The sequence below is a fragment of the Gobio gobio genome, assembly GCF_949357685.1.
Source record: "Gobio gobio genome assembly, chromosome: 20".
Lineage (NCBI taxonomy): Eukaryota > Metazoa > Chordata > Actinopteri > Cypriniformes > Gobionidae > Gobio > Gobio gobio.
The window spans coordinates 32,150,437-32,177,524 of NC_137113.1; the positions used below are offsets into that span (position 1 = coordinate 32,150,437).

The following is a 27,088-nucleotide window of genomic DNA, read 5'->3' on the forward strand; positions in this document are numbered from 1 at the left end:
TAAAAAGTAAATGGGATCCAATGATGTTTTTATCTTGTAGGTTTGAAATGACATGAGGGTGAGTATAAAGCTTGATACATACTCTGCAAGAGCAAAGAAAAAAGTTCTCGCTTCGAGAACTATTGTGTGATTGGTCAGAAATTTAAAGTGGACGTGGTTAATGCGGAGAAACGACACCTGTTCGGCACCTGCTTTTCGAAGTATGGAATGTCCTGGCCATAACAAACTTTGTTCTTGTTCTTGCCACCTCGAGAAAACTAACTCATTTCTTTGTTCTTGCGGATTTTATACCAAGCTTAAGTTTGCAATTTCTTTACATTGTGTTGTCAATTTTAGTATATTCTCAGTTCAGTATGCCCTCAATTTGTTTGCTCTCTTTATCTTTCTCTCTCAACAGCACATCCTAAGTTTTGTTTAATTTTAACATTTTAATCATTTTAACAATTCTTTTTTTTCCCCTTCACTTTAGATGCTGGCACAAAAAGCGGCCAGGCCAGAGCATCTGAAGTGGAAACTCCTGTTAAATCATGGCTCCATAACGCCAGAGACCGGGATGGTGGAAGGAGCGGAAGAACCAGAAGACTGGAGATGAGGCAAAGATCTACTGGTATCCGAGGGGATTGATATATTTTATTAGAGAATTCATAATCCATAATAATGTGTTGTGATGTGGTTATAATTGGTCATTTTTCTGTTTTATATATATATTTTTTTTATTGTTTTGAGAGAGAGAATTCTTTGCAAGGATGTATGAAATTGATCAAAGTGACAGTAAAGACTTTTTACATAGTTACTCGAAAAAGTTACTTTGTAAAATATATTAAAACAGAAAACAGTTATTTTAAGTTGCAATAATATTACACTCTTTAATGTATTTTCTTTTTATCAAATAAATACTCAGCCTTGATGAGCTGAAAGGACTTCTTTCAAAAGCATTTAAAAAATATTACTGACCACAAACTTTTGAATGTTAATATATTGTATATTTAAATTTTTTACATGACTGTGAATAAATTAAATTATTTGAAACATGATTTATAATTTATTTGCTCTACTTTCAACAAGTGAATTTGTGTGTGTATTGTGGCAAATGCAAAGTAGAACCAAACTAATCTTGTTGTTTGATATGGCTACAGGTCTATTCTGACACATCTGTGCATTGCCCAAAGAATTGCTGTGGGCCCACAAATGGCATCAACTGGGGCCACTCTACTTAGTGTGGGCCAGCCCAGATTCAGCCCACACTTTGGGCTGACCCACTATGGCCCCACACGTGCCCCACATTTCACGCTGGTATCTGGACCCACAGTGGGCAACCCGCAATGGGCCCACGCGGGCCCTTAAGGGGCTTGCTGTGGGCCCACAACTAGCCCCAACGGGGGCCCATGTGGGCCAGCCCACAGTCAGCCCACACTGTGGGCTGTCCCACTAGGGCCCCACCTGGGTCCCATAGCTTGGGGCCCACACGTGCCCCGCATTTCACGCCGGTATCTGGGCCCACAGTGAGCTGCCCGCAAGGGCCCCATACGGGCCCCAAAGGAGCATGTTTGCTGGGTCAACCCTAACAACTAAGAAGCCAATAAGTACAGTAAGATGCATTTTTATTATTGAAATGTATTCGTATTGCTGTTATTAAAAAATGACGGACAGATACATGCCACTTTTTTCTCACTCTTAGGGTGTACTCACACTAGACACGGTTGCCTTGTACCGAGCCAGAGTGCGATTAATTAATTAATAATATTTAATTATTATTAATATTAATTATCCTCCCTACCGCTGGCCTGCACTCACATTGCACTTAACGTACCGGGCCGGAGCACGCATACGTCATTCACGATGCAATTTTTTGTTTTGAAGAAGACCGGAAGAAAAGCACTTTCGCAAATAGACTGCCTTATAGATTTATCATTTATGCTGCGCAGTGATTTTTACTTGACTGCACTGCATGTATCAGAAGATTACGGAGGCAGCTGACTTTGATGGAGAAATTTGCAGCACTCGCAATATATAATTCATGTTCATCAGTAAGGTGAGAACCAGGCCTGTTATACACCTAAATATATTTCATCGAGAAAGTGTATCCAAGAAGCACAGCTGTTCCGTGGCACGGTTAGCGCTCATGCGAACCGCGCTCTGGCCCACCTCTTCCAAGCGGGCCAGGACCGGCCAAACGAACCATGCCAGTGCTCACGTCTTGTCAAACGAACCGGGCTTTGGGGCTCAAACTCGCTTGGGCACGGTTCAGAGCGCCTAGTGTGAGTAACGGACACCCTTAAGTGCACGCGCCAGCGTGTGAGAGAGGGGCAGCTCACGCTGTGAGTGACACAGGTCGTCATTTCCAAACAAAGTGAAGATATTATAGATAATTACTTTGTGTAAATAATTTATTTTAAATGTTACCATGACAGACATAACCCTAAAAAACGAAGGCGGTTGTTTGAATAGGAGTGATACTCTTTTAGCGCAAATGACGTCACACAGACAACGGTATTTAACGGCCAATACATAACTGCGTTTACCAGTGCAGACGAGTGGTAACACAAAAAAGACAGAAAACCAGTTTGTTTGAAAAGTAAATGTGCTACATTTACTGGAAAAGAAATCCAGTCCGTTTATGTATTGAGTTTCGTGTGAAAACAACCGTCATTAGCCTACCCTGAGAGAAATTAACTTCTTCCTGTAATTCTATTTTATTATTATCCTGTCTACATATTTTGTCGTTTTGTTTTGTTGTTGTGGGCATCTGTTTTTAAAAAATTAATTTAAATAAAACGGTTAAGTAAAAAGACGTTTACCTCAGAAAAACCGGCAGTAATATGGTGCACTCAGAAAGCGAGTCTGGCTGTGCGTGCGATGGTCACAGACCCCAGCTTATATATGCCCGCTGCCAGGTTTTGCGGGCTTGGCACTTATTATAATTTAATAAGTTTAATAAATTGAATTAGTATTTTTTTTTTTAAATGTACATTTTATATAATGATACCTTGCATTATAAAATAATATTTTTTTTTATTATTATTATTTTTTTTGTGAGCATCATTTAGTTTATCGGTCTTCCCCGGGGCCTCCTCCCGGTTGGACATGCCCGAAACACCTTCCCGGGAAGGCGTTCAGGAGGCATCCGGAACAGATGCCCGAGCCACCTCAGCTGTCCCCTCTCGATGTGGAGGAGCAGCGGCTCTACTCCGAGTTCCTCCCGAGTGACTGAGCTCCTCACCCTATCTCTAAGGGAGCGCCCAGCCACCCTGCGGAGAAAGCTCATTTCGGCCGCCTGTATCCGGGATCTTGTCCTTTCGGTCATGACCCAAAGCTCATGACCATAGGTGAGAGTAGGAACGTAGATTGACCGGTAAATCGAGAGCTTCGCCTTACGGCTTAGCTCTTTCTTCACCACGACAGACCGGTACATCGACCGCATTACTGCAGAAGCTGCACCGATCCGTCTGTCAATCTCCCGTTCCATCCTCCCCTCACTCGTGAACAAGACCCCTAGATACTTAAACTCCTCCACTTGGGGCAGGAACTCTCCACCAACCTGGAGTGGGCAAGCCACCCTTTTCCGACTGAGGACCATGGCCTCGGATTTGGAGGTGCTGATCCCCATCCCAGCCGCTTCACACTCGGCTGCAAACCGTCCCAATGCATGCTGAAGGTCCTGGTTAGAAGGGGCCAACACGACAACGTCATCCGCAAAGAGCAGAGACGAAACCGTGTGGTCCCCAAACCTGACACCCTCCGGCCCTTGGCTGCGCCTAGAAATTCTGTCCATAAAAATTATGAACAGAACCGGCGACAATGGGCAGCCCTGCCGGAGTCCAACATGCACCGGGAACAAGTCTGACTTACTGCCGGCAATGCGGACCAAACTCCTGCTTCGGTCATACAGGGACCGGACAGCCCTCAGCAAAGGACCCCGGACCCCATATTCCCCCAGCACCCTCCACAGGATGCCGCGAGGGACACAGTCGAATGCCTTCTCCAAATCCACAAAACAAATGTGGACTGGTTGGGCAAACTCCCAAATTTAATTTAAATTAATTAAAATGGCTTACACTACTAGTTGAGTAGAAAAAAAAATTATTCTTACTTAGTACTTTCTTATATTTTCGAACCAGCATGTCACAAAAGGGCCTTCTGGCGCTCCGCTCACGTGCTCTGGATCACACACTGGCACTGCCAGACATAGATATACATTATAAAGTATACATAATAAACATTTATTATGTAAATCTATGCTGCCAGAGCTATAGTGACTTTCAGCACTCAAATCCAGTCTGAAGCAGACAGTAACTTTACATGATGCTTGTATGCATCACAAAAGCAGAATGAAGCTATTATGACATTGGTGATGATGACATGCGTATAAATCTTTCCTATCCCAATTTTAAAAATAATATTCTTGAAGTAGCCTAACTAGTGATTCCCAAATTGGTGTATGTGGAAAGAATTTGATGTTGCTTTGTTATATGTAGGCTAACAGATGTAAATGTGTATTACTTGTGTTACTTTAATTATAATTTTACACACTATCCAGTATAATATTAGAAAACAGGAAAACGTGTAGTTTGGTGTTGATATGTGCATTTACACTTCATATATACAGTAGCCTATCATATAGCCTACAGTGTGTTAACGTTGCAAACCATTGCCATCTTCGTGCTCTTGCAAACTGGATGCTCCGACTTGCCGTAGAGTCCTCAAACCCAGTAGAGGTGTGCCCATGTAGATGAGCTCATAAATCTGCATTTTGAGCAAGGGGGTTATCCAGCCCCCGGAAAGCGTACCTTCCATAGGGGCAGCCATTGCTAACCAAGCCATCACCTGCTGTTAGCATCCCATTGACTCCCATTCATTTTGGCCTCACTTTGACAGCGAATATCTTTACATCTGAGGCGTTTAAAGACTCCATTCATCCATTTTTATTTCTAAACAAACACAACAATGTATAAATGCTCCATTACCTTGTATCATACACTATCGCCCCGTAAAAGCCATTTTTGTAAAAAGTAGACTAACGATTGCGTCATAACCACGCGACTCCGTCGCGCTGTACTGTATAGACCCGAAGAGAAGCTCGCAGGCAATCTTTTACTGTCTATGAGGCAATCGGGGGGACGTGGAGACATAAACGCCGATAGAGATGTCGCAAATCCTGCTTCATTCATCAAAAGTTGCTCCTGCTCACTCTCTCTGTCGCTACAAGATTCGGTGATTCAGATTTTATGTTGCACAACTACTAGACAGACAGGTTGCTCACGTCACATCTACGTCGTCAAGCTCAGTCTGAGGCTGCGCAGTACGCTCAGCCATCAGGAAGTGACTGCTTCTACATGACTTAAAATTTCCCCGTTGAAGTCTATGGAGTCGCTGTGTCCATTTCTTTTACTGTCTATGATTTTGAGTGGCGTGTGGCGTCAACTTAGCGTCTCTCGGCGAGTGGCATTATTTTAACGCGTGGCGGCGTGAGGCGTTAACTTAACGCTTGCCGTCGTTATGAAAACGGCGTTTTAATATTAATACGGTGGTGAAAAGCACGCAAATTCTGATCCATTTGGCTTTCGATACAAAAAGACCCAATGAGTCATATTTCCCAGTTGTAAAATTGTCTTGTTTTATTCATCTTATTGGCCTAGATATTACATTTAAACATTGCTCATGAAAAAAAAATCTTTCATTATTTATTATTTCAATGTATGAGATTATAAACATCTTACCTGTTTCCCCATCTTCTTTTCTAGTGAGATGTGCATTGGAGAACCTGACTCGTCCAATTCATCTTTTTCTTCCATGTCAAAAAATCTGTCTTCCCCCAAAATGAAGGAATTGTTCAGTCTTGTTGTGTGAACTTTGTGGCCATCATACATTGAGTTTTGAGATCTAAAAATTTTCATGAACCTTGTCCATTTCATCAAGATAACCATATGAAAGAAATTAATTCAAATGGTGTTGCATCAAATTTTTTTTATTATTACTGCATTACTTTTGTATGAATAATATTGACTGGATAAGTCATCGTTTCCCTTCCCTTCTGCAGCCCACTGACCAGTGGTTAGATCTATTACAGTTATTCACCGTACATAGTACGGAAACTTTCTGTTGACCAGTTAACTGTTTTTAACTGTAGCTTTTTTACAGTGTTTTACCGTTAAAATCACGATCATTTTTTCAAGTGTTGCTCAATTAATTAATCAATTAATACATTTTGCTAAAAAAAAAATGTATAACGCCCTGGGGTAAATCACAAATATGCAGATTTAAGTAGGCCTATGTAAAAGCTGATAGAACACTGATGAGAATATTGCTTCAGAATCAATATATTTATACTACCATTTTTTTTTATTTACTGTTGTTTTTGTAATTTGCTAATTTGCTTCTTTGTTCTTTTATATAGCCTAACAAAAATAACTTGTATATTAAATTTCTCATTAGGAAAAAAAAGATAGGTTTTGAGTTCCCTTTCGAGGGAACTCACACTGCATCGGAACGACAAACTTGGGGACACTCCCTAAGCAACAGCGTATCTGAAGTCCGAATGAAATCAAGCCAATCCTGATTGGTGTTGCGTCATGACGTAACTATGACGGCATACCCGGAAGATACATAAAGGGGAGCCTGTGCATAGTAATGGCAGTTATCGCTCTTCAGCATAGCGCTCTGTGTGAAATCTGTCTGTCTATTTATTGTTGTACGTCAGAGAAAAAAAGTGAAAAGTGTGTGTGAGAATGGCGAAAAGACTGAGAAAAGAGAGTTTAAGCAGTGTGTGCATCCATGTCCCCGTTATATGTCGGGCTCGGACACACACTCGCTTTGTGTGCAGTGTTTGGGTGTGGAGCATGCTCGGGCGGCTCTCGAGGGAGAGCTGTGAGCGGCTCACACTCAGACTCTTGCGCTCTCGGCTGGCCGTGTTTGATGAGGCCGGCCAGCCTCGTGAGCCCTCTGGTTCTGGACCCGCAGTCGCCGAGGCGGCTCGGCGTCGCAGATCCTGGGGCTCACAGCGGGATCTATCAGATAGGTTTGGGACTGCTGAGGCACCTTCCCACTCCTCATCTGATGATTCCGAGATTCTCCCTCCCCATGTGGAAGCCCGCGCTGCGGCTTCTTCCCCCGGGGTGGAGAATCCGGTGTTCATTCTCTCCGGTTCCTCGGAACCGGATGAGGTGGACACCGAGGCGGGCGGTGAAGCACCATATGAGTTGAAGCACCAATGAGTTGTGCAAGTCTTGGAAGAAGCCGTATTCAGCGTGTGTTTCCAATCCCCCAGTATTGGACTATTCCAATGTTCTGGGGGCACGTGAGGCTGGATACGGGACGATGCCGCAGGTGGAAGATGCTCTCGCGGGCTATCTTTCCCCCGAATCGGCGTCGTCGCTGAAAGCCCCGTTACTGCCCACCAAGCCCTGTAGGGACACCTCAGCCTTGGTGGGCAGAGCTTATATAGCGGTTGGGGGGGCTGGTAGTTCCCTGCATACATTATCGATCTTGCAGGCCTACCAGGCCGACCTCCTTAAAGAGCTAGACGAGGGTGAGGGCCCCTCTCCGGAGGATGTGCTGGAGCTCCGGAAGGCTGCGGATTTGTCTCTTCGCATCACCAAGGAGACGGCCCGTGCTGTGGGCCGCTCCATGGCTTCTTTGGTGACTGTGGAGAGACATTTATGGCTGAATCTATCGGGGATGAAGGAATAGGATAAAACCTTTCTCCTAGACTCCCCGATCTCGCCTTCTGGCCTGTTCGGTGACGCGGTTAATACCGTCGTCGACAGGTTCCAGGAGGCGAGGAAGCAGTCAGCGGCCTTCCGCCAGTACCTCCCTCATCGCTCTAAAGGGAAGGCTGCCTCCAGCGGGCAGCCTCAGCCGTCCACCAGTTCCTCGCACCGGCAGGTGCAAAAGCAGAGCGTCGCCTCTCGAGCCCCTCCTCCTGGAGCTTGGCAACAGAGGCGGCGCTCGCACCAGCAGGCTTCCGCACCTGTGGGCGATTTAAGAAACATCCTTCAGGCTAGGAAGGCTGCTGGGAAGAAGTCCTAGCTTCGGCTGGACTTCAAAGAGTGGTCCCCCCCGCGTGGGAACAACCGAGGTTGCTTCTTCCGCGGCGCTCTCGGGAAATCGATGTGGTAATCCCGCCGTCACAGATGCTTCGGGCCACATCGATTTCCCGCGGACGTTCACTGCTCCAGCTGCCTCCGGGAGGACTTGCGGCTGGGCAGTTAACGCGTCCGCACACCGAAAATCATTCCCAACTGCTCCCTGCCGGTCAGCCGCTTCAGGGGGAACGAGGCTCAGTTGGCACCCGAGGCCAGCCTCGAGAGGCTGGTTCCCTTAGTAGATTATCTCGGCGCGTGGAAACGCCTTCCGAGTATTTCTACGTGGGTCCTGCGTACTGTAGAAAAGGGTTACAGACTGCAGTTCGGTCATCCTCCACCGAAATTCTGTGGAGTGACATGGACTGTAGTGGTACCCGAGCGGGTTCGGGTAATGGAACAAGAAGTAAAATCCTTGCTGGTAAAGGAGGCCATAGAGTATGTTCCTCCGCCAGAGAGGGAGTCCGGGTTCTACAGCCGGTACTTCATAGTTCCAAAGAAGGATGGAGGGTTGCGTCCAATTCTAGATCTGAGGTATTTGAATCTATCTCTGAGGAGGTTCAGGTTCAAAATGCTCACCATTCCCACCATCGTGAGTCAGATCCAGTCCGAGGACTGGTTCGTCACGATAGATCTGAAGGACGCATACTCCCATATATCCATCCTTCCGTGTCACAGGAAGCTCTTGAGGTTCGCTTTCGGGGGCGAGGCGTACCAATATCGAGTGCTTCCCTTTGGTCTAGCTCTTTCCCCACGCACGTTCACAAAGTGCATGGATGCAGCTCTGGCTCCAATGAGACTCCAGGGCATCCGTGTGCTGAATTATATTGACGATTGGCTCATTCTGGCCCAGTCGTACGATATGGCAGTTCGGCATCGGGATGTCGTTCTAGCCCACATAAAGTGCTTGGGGCTGAGACTCAACACCAAGAAGAGTGTGTTGACGCCGTCCCAGAGAACGACGTTCCTGGGAGTCGTGTGGGATTCGACGACGATGCGGGCACAATTAGCTCCCGCACGAGTCGAGACCACGCGGGCGATGGTCTCAGGGTTAAGGCTAGGCCACAGCGTCACTGTCAGGCACTTCCAAAAGGTGCTGGGTCACATGTCAGCAGCGTCTAACGTAATACCTTTTGGCCTGCTGCACATGAGATCCCTACAGTGGTGGCTGAAAACCAAGGGGTTTTCCCCCAGAGCGAACCCATTCCGTATGATCAGGGTAACGCGCGCATGCCTTCATTCCCTAGCCATATGGAAAGAACCTTGGTTTCTGTCCCAGGGGCCAGTGTTGGGAGCGTCCTGTTGCCGGAAATCCATTTCAACAGACGCCTCCCTCACTGGTTGGGCCGCGGTCATGGACGGCCGCTTTGCGAGGGGCCCGTGGGAGGGCCGTCATTCCTCCTGGCACATAAACTGCCTGGAGATAATGGCGGTCTACAAGGCTCTCAGGAGCTTTCTCCCAGACCTCTGCGGTCACCATGTCCTGGTACAGACAGACAATACGTCTGTCGTAGCGTACCTCAACCGGCAGGGGGGTCTGAGGTCGCGCCCTCTATGCAGACTGGCGCATCAGATCCTCCTGTGGGCCCAAGGGAAACTGTTGTCCATCAGGGCAATGTATGTCCCGGGGGTCCAAAATCAGGGAGCAGACATCCTGTCGAGGCAGGGGCTGGGGCCCGGGGAATGGCGACTCCACCCGGAGGTGGTGGAGGCCATGTGTGAGAGGTTTGGCCCAGTGGAAGTGGATTTATTCGCGTCTCGAGAGACGACCCACTTTCTACTGTGGTTTTCTCTCACGCATCCGGCCCCACTGGGGCTGGATGCCATGGTGCAGACGTGGCCGAGGCTGCGTCTGTACGCATTTCCCCCGATCGCTCTGCTCCCGGGAGTCCTGGAGCGGGTCCGTCGGCTGCTTCTGGTGGCGCCACGTTGGCCGACCCTGAGGGGGCCAGATACCTAGAGGCTGGCCTGCCGGCAGATGTGGTTGAGACCTTGCTCAGTTCCAGGGCTCCGTCTACAAGGAGACTGTACAGCCTCAAGTGGAATGTATTTTCCACTTGGTGTAGAGAGCGTAAGGTGGACCCAGTTAACTGCCCAGTGGCTTCAGTGCTGGAGTTCCTCCAAGATCGTTTCTCTGCAGGGCTTACCCCGTCCACACTCAAGGTGTACGTGGCTGCCATTGGGGCTTTCCACACACCGTTGGGTGATGGGCCTTTGGGTAGGCACCAGTTGGTTGTACGGTTCCTCCGTGGGGCTCGGAGGATGAGGCCTGTGGCTCGTTCCAGTGTCCCAACCTGGGACCTGGCGGTGGTTCTCGAGGGATTGGCTGAGACCCCCTTCGAGCCGCTAGAGTCAGCAGATCCAAAGAGCTTGACCCTTAAGATGGCCTTTCTCTTAGCCATCACTTCTCTGAGGAGAGTGGGGGACCTTCAGGCCATGGCGCTTACGCCGACTTGCCTGGAGTTTGCCCCTGGCGAAGTGAAGGCCATCTTACACCCTAGGGCCGGTTATGTGCCCAAGGTGCCATCAAGCGTGCTCAGGCCTTTGGTTCTTCAGGCATTCCATCCTCCGCCTCATGTGATGGCGGAAGAAGGGAGACTTCACCTGCTCTGCCCAGTCAGAGTCCTTAAAATATACGTGGAGAAGTCTGAACAGTGGAGGAAATCTGAGCAGCTATTAGTGTATTTTGGTTCATCTAAGAAGGGGCTGCCTGCGTCAACCCAGACTGTCAGTAACTGGATTGTCTAGGCAATAGCCACGGCCTATCAGGTGCGCAATGTGCCTTCACCTATGGCTGTGAGGGCGCATTCCACCAGGGGCATGGCGTCCTCGGTGGCCCTCCTTTCTGGGGTCCCTTTGCAGGACATTTGCGAGGCGGCCGGATGGGCTACTCCGCACACTTTTATTAGATTTTATAGTCTGCACCTCCCTGCGACGCCTGGTGCTAGGGTGCTCCAGTCCTAGCTGTGCCCGGTCTCCGGCTTCACACTAGGGCTGGCGCTACCCTCGGTGTGGCCTAGTGGGTACTCGTTCCCCGAATTCGTCGTTCCGATGCGTTCGAAAGGGAACGGCTCAGGTTATGTATATAACCCTTGTTCCCTGAGAAAGGGAACGAGCACTGCATCTCGTCGCCACACCTCGGCACGCCTGGAGCGCATGCTTCATCGCGATAACTGCCATTACTATGCACAGGCTCCCCTTTATGTATCTTCCGGGTATGCCGTCATAGTTACGTCATGACGCAACACCAATCAGGATTGGCTTGATTTCATTCAGACTTCAGATACGCTGTTGCTTAGGGAGTGTCCCCAAATTCGTCGTTCCGATGCAGTGCTCATTCCCTTTCTCAGGGAACAAGGGCTTTATACATAACCCGAGCCGTTTTGCTTTAAACTCGTGCAATGTAGAGGCAGTTCTAATAGAGACAGGTAAGCTGTTCCAAAGTTTTGGTGCAGCAATGGCACGGTCCCCTTTCAGTTTCAGCCTAGACCGGGGAACATTTAACAGTCTCTGGTTGGTTGACCTAAGAGACCTTCCAGAATTTTGAATGGATAGTAAATCTGACATATATACAGCAGCTGATCCATTCAATGATTTAAAAACCAGCAGTAAAACTTTCAAATCAATTCTATAACGAATGGGGAGCCAATGCAGGGATTTCAGAACTGGAGTAATGTGCTCATGTTTACGAAGGAGGAGCCGAGCAGCTGCATTTTGTACCATCTGCAGACGGTTCAAAGATGCTTGATTGATACCCATATAGAGGGAATTACAGTAGTCCAGCCTTGTAGAAATAAAAGCATGAATCACATATTGAATCTCATATTGCCCACCTGCACATACCAGCTGATAATGTAGTCTTGATTTGGGTGGTCACTGCATTTGAAAGTTTGAAAAAGTTTTAAATCTTCTAAAATTGTGAAATTTGTGTCAATGCCCAGGGCTATAGTGTAAATGTTTTTTACTTGAAACAAATGTTAATGTCTTTTACCTTTATTTTCTTGTCAGAGTGCACGAAAATGCTTCGTTTACATGTTAAAATCACAAAAAAATTCTACTGAGAGGCAATGCCCCAGATCCCCCTAAAAGTGAAAAAAAAAAAAAATTCGGAAACATGTCACCTTTTTCACCACTTGTGAGTTTGCAGGTCTGTTTAAATATATCTAAATGGTCTACTTAACTAATAAAATTTGTGGAAACAAACATGCCACAAGCTTAAAATAAAATAGGCCTCATCATTTTATATATCGTCACCTTCCTAAAATAATTGCCCAAGTCATTTTTTGACAAAAAGTATTTTTTTGCTTAAGTCATCTCCTCATGATGCTGGCCACCTCTGGTAAAATCCTCCACATCCTCAGTTGAACAGATCATACAATTCTACCCCTGTAGTATAATGGCCTATGTCAAGTGTGTGACTTAGGCCGTTTTATTTTGCCTAAGTCAAAAGGTAATTTGACTTAGGCAATTTTACAAGCTTTTCAAGATGGCAGGTGCATCAAGAAGACCAAAAAGCTACTCAACCTCTGAAGTTATTTCCATGATTCAGGGCTCACCCCCTATTGGTAACTGATGAGGTTTACTATAATATAGGCTAGACTATAAATATGGCATAGTTTTTTGTCTTTTTATTGAGTCTTTTTAGTCAGCATTTTAGTCATGAAAAATAGCTAAGTCAATAAAGCTAGCATTAGGCTTTCAGTTAACTCTTTTAAAACAATATTTCATCTTTTTGTCTAATTTTTTCCACATTACATGATCTAATTAAGAAAGATTTGAATAGGCTACCGAACACCGAAAAATTATGTAATCTGTTTGGTTGTAAAATGAAATGAAATCGAATGTATCGTCCTGTGGAATAATTAATTCACAGACAGCATACGAAGATGTTCAACTAATAAAGATCTTCATCGCTGGCAAACAAAATAATTAATTTGCAGATTTGCTTTCACTTGACTTTACTGTAGGTCCACCGCCCCTTCACCCGACACTTGAAGTTCTTAAATCTTCCTGTTACGAGACAGAGTGTGAAACCGCTTCAGATTCAGTACGCGCAGGAAACCAAACAAATCATTCAAACTGATTTGCAAGCTGAAATCGCACAGACATCGCACAGTATGCCCGCCTTTAGACAGTTCTGCCAACTTATTTGAATTTGAACAGAATTGACATAAAAGAGTGATTCATTTGTCAATTGAGCATTGCTTGTGCCCAGAAAAAAAGTATTTGAACAGAATCGACTCAAAAGAGTGATTAATTTGTGAATTGAGCATCGCTCATGCCCAGACAATAAAGATACAGCACGCTTGGAATAAACTATGCATTTAACAACTTATTGTGTTAAAATAAAGTAGCGAGAGGAATGTTGCCCAACGTAAAAGTACAGTTTTTTCATTAGAAATGTACTTAAAGCTACACTGTGTAACTTTTTAAATTTATTCTTAGCTAAAAACACTTAATTCTTTCAAAAATATATGTGCTCATTAATGTATATTTAGTTCTTTCAAGTAATAAAGTATTCTGGTAAGTTTATAATATGCCATTGAAAAAACATACGGGTGAGGGTTCGAATGCGGTTCGCCATGTTGCCCCTCCATCTTGAAAGTACATTAGCCAAAGAGGGACATACCCGTAAATTCAAGCTTTGCCTTTTGCTTTTTAACACTCGATGGCACCGTGTCGAATATGGACGAGGTCGAACTGGAAGCCATGTTAATTTTGGACTAAACCGGCCACCGTAGGAGTTAAAACGAAATCGGAATTGAGAGGAACAGAAACTAATATTCACTGGATGGTCATATACCTTTTCACTGCTAGATGGGGGAAAATATCACACAGTGTAGCTTTAAAGTAAATGTACCCACATTTAAAAGGAATAGTTCACCTTAAAATGAAAATTGTGTCATTTACTCACCCTCAAGCTTTGAACACAAAGAAAGATATTTTGAAGAATGTCAGTAACCAGACAGTTGATGGGTCCCATTGACTTCCATAGTAGGAAAAAAAATACTATGGAAGTCATTGGGTACCATCAACTGTCTGGTTACTGACATTCTTCAAAATATCTTTCTTTGTGTTCAGCAGAAGAAAGACATTCATTCAGGTTTGAAACAATTTGAGGGTGAGTAAATGATGACACAATTTTCATTTTGAGTAAAAATATTCCAAATAAATACTCAAGTAAATACTTTGTTACCATTTCAAGCTTTCCTTTTCGGGGGACTGTGTGGGAAAAACTGTCACAGAGGGTGCAGTTGCCAAAAGAGCCAAAACTATGGATAAGAATGTTTCCATGTGCTCTGCCAATCAAGGAGAGAAAGTTCCAGGACCTCCAGTCAATGAAACACATCATGCCTGTCATCACTACTTTGATAATTTGCCACATTAATAGGCATCAGGCAAGAACCCAACAAAGAAGAGCTGGAGGGGGAATTGATGAGATGCACATGCCTCCTCAGAATGATATTTAGTTTGTTTGTTAGTGTTTTATTGTTGACAGAGTTGAACATTTAAAATTGCCTAAGTCACAAAGGCATGTTCAAAAATCCGCCTAAGTCATTTATTCCTGTTACGTTACATAATTGGCATGCATTGTTATTAGTATGTCAATAGTCATCTTCTGACATGAACTTTTTGAGTGACATTATCAATAAATATCATATATTCAATTATTGATTCAGTTTTTTGTGTTTTCTGAGAAACCTGGAAAAATGACTTAGGCAATTATTTTAGGAAGGTGACGATATATATATATATATAAAAAATATTATTTAAGCCTATAATTTAATTTTGTATAATTGTTTCAATTGGATGAAGAAAAGCTGTAAATATCTCTACAGCTTGTATAAATGAAATGTCTGTCATGACGAATAAATATCAGATATTGCACTTGTAAATGAAATACATTGATAGGCCTGCAGGTTATATTATCTGACCAGTGGACCACGTCGCAACAACATTCTCCGTGGGATTAACTAGCGACGTCTTTTTGAGGACATGCCCTCAACGTTTCTGGAACGTTAGCCAAGATTCTAAAAAAAATGGAACTTTACCACAACGTCCTCACAACTTTCTCTGTGGGATAAACTAGCGACGTCTTTTGAGGACGTGCCCACAACGTTTCTGGAACGTTAGCCAAGATAAATTTTTTTTTAACTTTACCACAACGTTGTCATAAAGTAATGTCACGATGACCAAATAACGACTAACTGACGACATCCTCACAACGTACTGTGTTTGCTGGGCAATAACATATTTTATACATAGCACATAACAGGCCCAATATAGCGGTAGACATGAATACCTATTGGTGCAACATGCGTCATTGTTTTCAAATACCTCCGTTTTCACAGTCCACACTACAACACGAAAACAGCGTTTTCAAATTTATCCGCTTTGGAGAGCGTTTTAAAAAAGCTACGTTTTCGTTGACTTAAAATGCCGTCTCGGTGTGGACGGAAGGCCAAAACGGAGAGAAAAATATACGTTTTCAAATGAAAACGCATTAGTGTGGACATGGCATAAGTTCCTTCTCCTGCACTCCTTGTCCGGTCACCGTTACGTTTAGTTGTATTGTGCATTTACCTCTCTGCCTGTTTCGGATTACTTGTGATTTATGCTGCCTTCACGTGCTATCGGAATTATCGTAAATACGAGTTTCCTAGGTAAAAATTGCACATGAACGCCCTCTGATGTCGTGTTTACCACTGGGAAGTTCGGAAATAATTTTTGCTGCCTTCACGTGCTATCGGAATTATCGTAAATACGAGTTTCCTAGGTAAAAATTGCACATGAACGCCCTCTGATGTCGTGTTTACCACTGGGAAGTTCGGAAATAATTTTGATACCCCAACTCCCGAGATGGGCGTGTCATAAGCTTTAAACATGGTGGCGGGGAGAACTACTGCTGTGGCAGGTGTGGTTTTATAGTTTTTTTTCCCAAAACAGCTAGGTCGTCTTGTCTTGAAATTAATGTAGTAGCTACATATTTACATATAAGGGTAATCATATGAAGCGTATTGTATGTTTGGTACACAGCGAAAATATCCTGCATTTGACAGAATCAACAGAAAGCGGACTATCTGGAATGTTTATATGGTTGTCGGTGCATGGGACACTACATATGATGTTGGTTTTTAATAAGATTTTCCCAATAAATAGGCAAGAATAACCTGGTGTCCACCATGATTCTTGTTCACTCCGACAACAAGCACTTGAATGCAACAAGCTCGTAATGACGACTTCTAAAGTGGGAAATAAGAAATTTCCGATAGCACGTGAAGGCAGCATTAAACTATGTTTGGAACTTTATTCATCTTCTGTCTTCCGCCTGCAAGCGCACTGTGACACTGTGATTTTGTTCTGTCAATTGTTTTTTTTTTAGTTTTTTGGAGGATTGCACACTAAAAAACATGACTAAAACATGTATGTGTTACTTTCTTTAGTTGGCAACCTTATGTAGTCATTAGGTGAGTAAAATGTTGTTGTTTTCCCTGCCATGTCACATTAATGAAATGGAATATTTTGTTTCTAAGCGAATGTACATTGCCTACTAACACCTTTTATAGTGAGGTAAATAAATGTAGTTGTAGGCCTACTTCATGTTTTGTCTTTAAGTGTAATCATGCTACAAACTAGTAGCTACTGGTACTTATAAAGTTCTTTAACATTTTGAATGCATAGTCCATGTTTACATTACACTCCAAAGTTATAAATAATACCATGAAAGGCTTGCATATTAAAAAAAAATTAAAAAATTGCAGCTACCCCTATAGTAGGCTATGCTAGCTAATTATTTTGGCTAGCTATGCTAAAACCAGCTGTTGTGATTAAATAACACTAAGCCAATAACTGAGAGCTGAATGATCATTTCGTGGAACTTGGAAAAACCATGGTATAGCCTACTTTTTTGTTTGTAGATTATGTGCATTGCGCTAAAGAATTAAACAAGCTGGGCCAAAACCAACTGATTTAATAGCACTATCAGTAGTACAGCACGTGCTTTATTATTGTAATCTCCCAGTAGTCATTTGTATGAACAACGAACGCGCAATTTTCAAGTCCAAATATGGGCTGGAAATGTAACTAGATCCGCCCCTCTGACCCGTTACGTCCTGTGGAATAAGAAAACTGCACAGTCCGAGGACAACTCCCAGCCTGGAAACTTCGGCACGAGCTGTTAAAAGATTACCAGACATAGGTTATTTCCCATATAGTTTCATCGGGAAGTCGTATCAATTTGACTTTTGTTTTTCTTCCCTCTTTCTTTACACTGATGGACGATTTAGGTATGTAATGTCTAATCCTTTATTATAGCCTACTTTCCTAAATTTTCCTTTGAATACATTGTAGTAAACCATATAGGAATGTAAACGAAAATGCTGATATGGCTTGGAAAGGGCAGCGGAACATAGCATTAAACGGTTTCTAGAAGCACACTGATAAGCTCTAGAGAAAGATGAGCTAGATGGAGACGGATGCATACTTTCCGAAAACAGACACGTAGGCTACATCTGTCCACCAGAATTCTAAAGGTAAATTCTTTTCACATTGATACATAAGTTCTTCTTGGCAGTTTTCAAGAGTAACATATTCGTCCTGAGAATGGGCACTGGGCATCTTGTATCAGTCACATCCCACATCTGGTAACGTTTGAGGACTATAAAAATACTTAATGGATCCTATGAAGAAACACCCGCCACCACATAGGTTTTATGTGGACAATTCTTCCTGAAGATGGGGACATTTATTTGTGTCGTTTCAGTTTTGTTTGTTTTAGTAACATTCTTATAGAAATCCCCATCTGTGCAAATTTGGATGTAAACATGGAGTAGAAAAAAAAGTATTATGATGTAGATGTATTCAAAGTACAATGGTACATCATTATTTTGATTGAAAATACAGTAATATTGTGAATTATTATTACAATTTAAAATAACTTTTCCATTTGAATATATTTTTAAAAAAAAATTTATTCCTGTGATGACAAAGCTGAATTTTCAACATCATTACTTCAGTCTGTCATTTCCTACAGAAATCATTCTAGTATGCTGATTTGCTGCTTATTATCATTGTTGAAAATAGTTGTGCTGCTTCATATATTTGTAAAAACAGTGATACATTTTTTTTTCAGTGATATTAATGATATATTTTTTAATGAATAGAAAGTTAAAAAGAACGCATTAAGAACATTATTTTTAAATTGTAATACTATTTCACAATATTACTGTTTTACTCTATTTTAAATGCCACCTTGGTGAGCATAAGAGACATTTTTTTCAAAAAAGTTTCTACACTTTTTTACGGTATTGTATTTTAAATTATGATAATATTGACACATACATATACTATTACGCATACGTTTTTGCTATAAATGTGACATTGCCATTTGAAATGTCAAAATGCTCTGCAAATTCGATTTGTAATGTCAAATATAACATTATTGACTGATTTATTTTTGTGGCTTAAATAAATTCCTGTGTAGAGCTTTTGAAGGATATTTATCAGAGTATACTGCATGATTGTTGAGTGGGTTTCTTTGTGGCAGAATTAAGCCAAGCCAAACAGACATGCTGCTCTAAATATGGTTAGAATTCCAAGAGAGAAGAATTTTAGCTCCTTATATGAGCACAGTGCACAAGCCATCTATTATACAGAATGATTTGTTGAACTGGATGATAAAATAACTTCGACATGAACTAAGTTCATCCAGGGTGATCTAGTACTATGTTTTGTTCATTCAAGCACACTTTACAAACCAACAAAAATAATCATCTTCTTGTCCTTGTTAATCAGTCCCTCCAGAAAAACGTGTTAATGCGATCGCATGATTTAATGCATAATCAGCCAAAGTCAGCATATTTATGCGGGGGCCGGATTTTTTCAAATACGCCGCACTTTCGCCGTGTAAATTGCCTATTTCCGCGTGCAAAATATGCGGGGCTTGCATGATTTCATAATCCCCTAATTTTCGTTGAAAAAAAAGTAATATATATTAGCAGAAAGGTGAAAAATGTTTGTTTACTTCACACAAGAGCCGCCATTTCCCCCTATTGCCATGGGAACATTTTGAAGTGACGTAATTACCCGACGTGAACGTCATCGAAAAGCTGCAAACCCCGTGGTGAAACCATAGATATTGATGAAACCATGATGAAGCACGCAAATTCCCATTTGCCAACAAAAATAACAGCAAAAGACTGCGCAAAGCAGTTCCCCTTCGAGGGAACTCGCACTGCGTCGTCGAGTGACAACACTCTGGGAACGCCCACAGCGTCTGAAGTATGAATTAAATCAAGCCAATCTGATTGGTGGTGCGTCATGGCGTAGTAGATGACGGCATACCCGGAAGATACATAAGGGACGCTGATGCAAAAACACACCAGCTTTTGCTCTTCAGCGGAGCGCTCTGTGTTTTGTCAGTCTTATTTGATGTTGTTTGTCTACCAACGTTTTTCACAAGCAGGGCTCGCGAACTCCGTGGCTGGTCCCGTGTCTGTCAAAAAAAAAAAAAAAAAAAGACAGCACGGTTGATCAATCATGGGACTCGCAGATGGCCTGTCAGGGGAACTTGAGGGTGCTGAGGCATCTTCTCCTTCCCTGTTTGACAGTTCCATTGTTCTCCTTCCCCGTGTGGAAGCCCGCGCTGCGGCATTTTCCCCCGGGGTGGAAAATTATCATTATTAAATAATATATGATCTGACTTTGAGGAGTTAGATATTCAGCCTATCATTCAGACCATATTATGGCTGCATTTAATTCTGAGGAATTAAATTAAAGTATTATGTGACGTGAGGAGTTAGATGTATTTTTTACTCAGCCTATCATTCAGACTAGGTTGCACGGTGTGGCGGGCAGCGAGGCCGAGGGACCGTGAGGGCGGGACGAGGCGGCGCTCATCAGGGAGGATGAGCGCCAGCTGCGCGCCGCAGCGATCTCGGCCCTTGCGGAGGAGTGAGGGACTATAAAGGAGGAGCGACAACAGTGAGGGACGAGAGAGGACCAGGCCTGGATTTTATGTTGAGTTTTATTTATGTTTTGTTATGTGTTGCTGCAGTCGACCGTGAGGGGCTGCAGCTTTTTATTTTCATTTGTGTTTGTATGTAGGCGGCAGTCAACCGCGAGGGGCTGCCGCCGCCATTTTATTTTGTCTTTATTTTGATTAAACATTTTTGATTGTTCGCCGGTTCCCGCCTCCTTCTTCCCGTACAAACAACATTTACTACAGTGGTGCCGAAGCCCGGGAGGAAGGAGGGACGCGCTGTCGAAGAGCCCTCGCAGCTGAGGGGGATCGCGGTGCCGCGGAGTTCGGGCAGCGCGGAGGAGAGAAGTCCGCGAGCGGCTGCCCGAAGCGGTGGTGCTGGAGCGGATGAAGGTCGGTGGGACGGAGAGCTCGCTGCCGTGCCCCTGGGTCGAGGTGGGGTGGCTGCCGTCCTAGAGGGAGCGCGGAGGAGTCACCGGCGTTCGCCGTGGGCCGGAGCCTGTATCCCTCCGCCGTGTAGGGGAGGGGCAGGGAGCGCGCGGGACTCGCTGCCGGCTGCCCTCGACAGGAGGAGCCACCGCCGGCCGCCAGGGGGCGGAGGAGCGTCGAGCCGTCCACCGGCCGTCCAGTACCACCGCATGGCACCGCGAAGAAGAACCTCTTGGCTGGCTGAGGACCGAGCGGCAGTGTGTCTGGGAACCGGACCAGAATTTTTTTTTTTTTCTTTCTCTCTTTTCTCCTCTCTCCACTCTCTCGTCCCTGTCGCTCCTCAGGTTCCTCGCTCCGTTCTCTCACCTCGCTGTTCTTACCCCCAGGTCCCGCGGCCGCCGTGATCGGCCCCCCCGGGGAGGGGGGGGGGGAGTAGAGCGCAGACTCGGGAGTATTCGCAGACTCGCAGACCCCCCGGCCTGCGAAGGGCGTTGGGGGTATGTGGCGGGCAGCGAGGCCGAGGGACCGTGAGGGCGGGACGAGGCGGCGCTCATCAGGGAGGATGAGCGCCAGCTGCGCGCCGCAGCGATCTCGGCCCTTGCGGAGGAGTGAGGGACTATAAAGGAGGAGCGACAACAGTGAGGGACGAGAGAGGACCAGGCCTGGATTTTATGTTGAGTTTTATTTATGTTTTGTTATGTGTTGCTGCAGTCGACCGTGAGGGGCTGCAGCTTTTTATTTTCATTTGTGTTTGTATGTAGGCGGCAGTCGACCGCGAGGGGCTGCCGCCGCCATTTTATTTTGTCTTTATTTTGATTAAACATTTTTGATTGTTCGCCGGTTCATGCCTCCTTCTTCCCGTACAAACAACATTTACTACACACGGGTTGGGTGATTATGAGGGCATTTAATTCTGAGGAATTGAGTGTCATGTTATCTGACTTTGATAAGTTAGATACTTTAATCGGTCTGTCACCCAAGCGTGTTTGACTAGTCTGGATATTAATCTAAGAGGGAGCCCTCCTGAAGTTGATGTCGTTCTCGCCGCCTTGTGGCCTGCAAGGTCGCCGCCTTGTGGTCGGGAACGAGTTTCGGTTGACACCCGAGGCCAGCCTCGAGAGGCTGGTTCCCTTAGTAGATTATCTCGGCGCATGGTCATGCCTTCCGAGTGTGTCTACGTGGGTCCTGCAGACTGTAGAGCTGGGTTGCAGGCTTCTGTTCGGTTCTCCTCCCCCGAAGTTCAACGGGGTGGTCCAGACTGTGGTCAGCCCAGAGCAGGTTCGGGTTATGGAACAAGAAGTACAGCCCTGTTAGCCAAGGAGGCCATAGAACGGGTTCCTCTGGCAGACAGGGAGTCCGGGTTCTACAACCGGTACTTCATAGTTCCCAAGAAGGATGGTGGGTTGCGTCCGATAATAGATCTCAGGCTCTTGAATCGGTCTCTGAGGAGATTCAGGTTCAAGATGCTCATAATTCCAGCCATCATGAGTCAGATCCAGTCCGAGGACTGGTTCGTCACGATAGATCTAAAGGACGCATACTTCCATATTTCCATCCTTCCATGTCACAGGAAGTTCCTGAGGTTCGCTTTCGGGGGCGAAGCGTACCAATATCGGGTTCTTCCCTTCGGCCTGGCACTCTCCCCTCGCAGAGATGGCGGTTCGGCATCGAGATTTCGTTCTGGCCTACATCAGGTGCTTGGGGCTGAGACTCAACACGAAGAAGAGCCTGTTGACGCCCTCCCAGGAGACTACGTTCCTGGGGGTTGTATGGGACTCCGCGTCGATGCGGGCACAAATGTCCCCTGCACGCGTGGAGTCCATACTGGCGATGGTCTCCTGAGTGAAGCCTGGCCGCAGCCTCACTGTGAAGCAGTTTCAGAGACTGCTGGGGCTCAGGGCAGTAGCGTCCAAGGTGATACCTTTTGACCTGCTGCACATGAGACCCCTACAGTGGTGGCTGAGGGCCAAGGGGTTTTCCCCGAGGGGAAATCCGTTTCGTATGATCAGGGTAACGCGCAAATGCCTTCGTTCCCTTGTCATATGGCGGAAACCTTGGTTCCTGTCCCAAGGACCAGTGCTGGGAGCATCATGTTGCCGGAGAGCCGCTTCAACAGATGCTTCCCTCACTGGCTGGGGCGCGGGCATGGACGGCCGCTTTGCGAGAGGTTTGTGGGAGACCCGGCATTCTTCATGGCACATCAAATGCCTGGAGATGCTGGCGGTCTACAAAGCTCTGAGGAGCTTTTTCCCGGACCTCCGCAGCCACCATGTCCTGATACGCTCAGACAACACCTCGGTTGTCGCGTATCTCAATCGGCAGGGGGGTTTGAGGTCGCGCCCTCTGTGCAGACTGGCGCATCAAATCCTCCTGTGGTCCCAGGGGAAGTTATCGTCTCTCAGGGCGATGTACATCCCTGGGGACCAAAATCAGGGAGCAGACGTCCTGTCGAGGCAGGGGCTGAGGCCCGGGGAGTGGCGACTCCACCCAGAGGTGGTGGAGGCCATGTGCGAGAGATTCGGCCCAGTGGAAGTGGACCTGTTCACGTCTCGAGAGACGTCCCACTGTCCACTGTGGTTTTCTCTCAGGCATCCAGCTCCGTTAGGGCTGGACGCCATGATGCAGACGTGGCCGAGGCTATGTCTGTACGCATTTCCCCCGATCGCTCTGCTCCCGGGAGTTCTGGAGCGGGTCCGCCGGGAGGGCATCAGCCTGCTCTTAGTAGCACCCCGGTGGCCCACTCGAGTATGGTTCTCGGACATCATAGCTCTGCTAGACGGCTCTCCGTGGCGGATCCCTCTGAGGAGGGATCTGCTCTCTCAGGCAGGGGGCACAATATTTCACCCCCGGCCAGAGTTATGGAGCCTCTGGGTCTGGCCCCTGAGGGGGCTCGGTACCTAGAGGCGGGCCTGTCAGCAGAGGTGGTCGAGACCTTACTCAGCTCCAGGGCTCCTTCCACCAGGAGACTGTACAGCCTCAAGTGGAACGTATTCTCCACTTGATGTAGAGAGCGTGAGGTGGACCCAGTTAACTGCCCAGTGGCTTCAGTGCTGGAGTTCCTCCAAGATCACTTCTCCTCTGGTCTTACCCCGTCCACCCTGAAGGTGTACGTGGCTGCCCTTGGGGCTTTCCACGCACTTCTAGGTGATGGACCCTTGGGGAAGCACCATCTGGTTGTACAGTTCCTCCATGGGGCTCGGAGGATGAGGCCTGCGGCTCGCTCCAGAGTCCCAACCTGGGACCTGGCGGTGGTACTTGAAGGGCTGGCTGAGGCCCCCTTCGAGCCACTGGAGTCGGCTGAGCCGAAGAACCTGACCCTGAAGGTGGCTTTTCTCCTCACTATCACCTCTCTTAGGAGAGTGGGAGATCTCCAGGCCTTGGCGGTCACGCCAATCTGCCTGGAGTTTGCCCCTGGCAGAGTGAGGACCATCCTTCACCCTAGACCGGGCTATATACCCAAGGTTCCATCTCAGAGAGCCCAGTCTCTGGTTCTTCAGGCTTTCCATCCCCCTCCCCACCTGACGGCGGAAGAGGGGAGACTTCACCTGCTCTGCCCTGTCAGAGCCTTAAGTATTTATTTGGAGAAGTCTTCCCACTGGAGAAGGTCAGACCAATTGTTGGTATGCGAGGCGGCCGGGTGGGCCACCCCGCACACCTTCACAAGATTTTACAGTCTGCACCTCCCGGTGACGCCTGCTGCTCGAGTGCTTGCGTCCTAAGTGTGCCTGGGGTTCCAGCTTCACACTGGGACGTGGGGTGATTTCGGTGTGGCCTAGTGGGTATTAACGTTCCCAGAGTGTTGTCACTCGACGACGCAGTGCGAGTTCCCTCGAAGGGGAATGTCTCGGGTTATGACTATAACCCTTGTTCCCCGAGAAGGGAACGAGACACTGCGTCTCGTTGCCACACCTATCACGGGTAGAGCGCTCGCTTCATCGCAAGTGCTGGTGTGTGTATGCATCAGCGTCCCTTATGTATCTTCCGGGTATGCCGTCATCTACTACGTCATGACGCACCACCAATCAGATTGGCTTGATTTCATACATACTTCAGACACGCAACGCTGTGGGCGTTCCCAGAGTGTTGTCACTCGAAGACGCAGTGTCTCGTTCCCTTCTCGGGGAACAAGGGTTATAGTCATAAACCGAGACGTTTCCCGGTGTGTTGACCGATTTCAAAAAACAGCATCATGAAGCTTCGAAGCGTTATGAATCAGTAAGTCGATTCAGCGGTTTGGATCGCCAATGTCGCGTATTTCAGCAGTTTGACACACGATCCAAATCATGAATAGACTTGCTGATTCATAACGCTTCGAAGCTTCATGATGCCGTGTTTTGAAATCGGTCATCACTATATAAATTGTTATTTAGGTTTTTTTGCGCACAAAAACTATTATTGTCGCTTCATAAAGTTATTGTAGAACCACTGTAGTGAGATGGACTTTGTAATAGGGCTGCAACGACGCCGTCGACTACGAAAATACGTCGACGTGCGTGAAATGCGTCGATGCGTCGCCGGCACATTATTTACGTTCTAGAATAGAACAGAAGATCTAGAATAATGGCAGCTTCTGCTCCCGGGCATAGTGAAAATGATAATTTATCATATAAAGCCAGACCGCGACATTCAAAAGTGTGGGAGTACTTTAAACAGAAGCCGAATAAAACTGTGCTTTGTTCGCTCTGTAACGCCGGTTTCACACTGCGCGCGGTGGCAGAGCAGAAGCTGTGCGCGTGGAGAGCGGGAGCTTTCACACTGCCAGTCAGTGTTGCCAAGTCCTCGGTTTTTCCGTGGAATTGGGCTACTTCTACACTGTTGCCGCGGGCTGTGTCTCATGTCCGCGGGTTGAAGCGACCCCAATTATGTGATATTTATCCCCGGGAATGAGAATTTTAGCAGGCAGCCCTGCAAAAAACCCCACATATTTAATCCCCCGAACGCGATGTTTACCGGAGAACCTCCCCGAAACGCGATTGGGCTTGTTTTGGGCTAGTTTTGAGTAACGAATGGGTGGGTTTTGTTGTGAAAACCTGGCAACCCTGCTGCCAGTGTTCGTCTCGCGCAGCTGAACCGTGGCCCGTGTATTGCAACAGATGGTCACATTTTCCGGTGTTCTTCTCTGACCCCAGTACGTCTCGTGCTTTTATTTATTATGGGCAGGGCAGCATATATCTGCTGTAAATGCGACCTGGTTCTCCTCTGTCCCAAACACATATGCATAATAACATGCTGTATATAGGTAGTTTACATGATTAAAGTAACATTAAAGTTAAGATATGCCTCTAGCTTTAATCATTTAAATATGTCTTTGAAATTTGGGCAAAAACTTCTGGCTGCTTTAGTCGTTGTTTATGCACATGTATATCTTCAAAATAGACGACTAGTTATACATTAAAACTATGCTGAAAGCTCATGTATGTGAACCTTTTGCAGATAAATACAAGTGCATTTTTGTTTACTATTGACACAAATCAATAAGTAAATCATACTCAACTACTATAGTAAACAACTTTTCCTAATTAGGACTACTCTGTATACATTTTATGATGAATAGTATCATTATACATGATGTTTAAAATGCTTCTTGTGTCCATATATTTCATTATAAAATGGCATACTATGTACACTGCCCTTCCTGAAATACAATTAATATTGTCATCATTCATTGATTTCATGTTAAAATAATATACAAATTCACTACCCTCTTTGAAATACAATAATCAGTAAAAAAGAATCATACAATTAATCCGGAAAAATAATCGTTAGATTAGTCGACTAATCAAAAAAAAAAAAAAAACGTTAGATTAGTCGACAGAAAAAATAATCGTTAGTTGCAGCTCTACTTTGTAACGACGTCTTCAGTACCTTTTATGGGTCTTGAGAGTGCACAGTGCATTGTGCCAATGGAAGCCTTTCTGAGCCATCGGATTTCAACTAAGGCCTAGTCCACACGTACACGGGTATTTTTATAACCTGAGTTTTTCCTCCTCCGTGTTCCGAAGAAGAACGGAGGTCTTACGGGTATCCAACGACATGAGGGGAAGTCATTAATGACAGAATTTTCATTTTTGGGTGAACTAACCCTTTAAGAGATTGCACTTTGTGCATTGGAAGCACTCAAATGTCTGTTTTGAATAGCTACCTCTGTAAAACAGGAAGTTATTTATTCATTTTTTCAGAAGTTGTAGCATATTCCTTTTGTAAAGATACAGAACTTGTTTGACTCAATGTTTTGTAAATTTGAGCCATGTGTTTATTAAGGTCTTCAATAAAACAAGATGAGAACTTAAATATTCCCAGCACTTTCTGTGATGTAGTGCTTTTTTTTCTCTTTTTCATCAAACCCCAGTTTGGGCAAGTTCCCGCAATTTCATAGCATAAAATTGCATAAATATCCCGCATTTTCCATCGCATTTTTTAAGAAAAAGTGCCACAACAATCACAAAAAAAAGCCGAATTTTTCTGGAAGGACTGGTTAATATGTAACACCAATGTGGGGCATTTGACTTCAGCGTAGAGTAGGGTAGCGTAACAAATGTAATGTCACTGAAAGTGACAAAAATGCCCCCGGTATGTAATATTTTTATTTGTAATTAATATA

General features: G+C 45.5%; 1 protein-coding gene across 6 annotated transcripts in view; it reads left to right on the forward strand.

The window, feature by feature from the left end:
- Positions 1–17,180: 17,180 nt before the first annotated feature.
- Positions 17,181–27,088, forward strand: part of LOC307144180 (transforming growth factor beta-1-induced transcript 1 protein-like) — a 195,775-nt gene continuing 185,867 nt past the window's right edge. For 3 of the 6 annotated variants that reach the window (XM_079846275.1, XM_079846274.1, XM_079846277.1), the window contains exon 1: positions 17,181–17,365. In XM_079846275.1, the coding sequence (XP_079702401.1) occupies positions 17,353–17,365 (13 nt within the window). In that variant the 5' untranslated portion in view covers positions 17,181–17,352. The remainder of the gene's footprint in view (positions 17,366–27,088) is intronic. The other 3 variants (XM_079846273.1, XM_079846272.1, XM_079846276.1) reach the window with 1 other exon arrangement.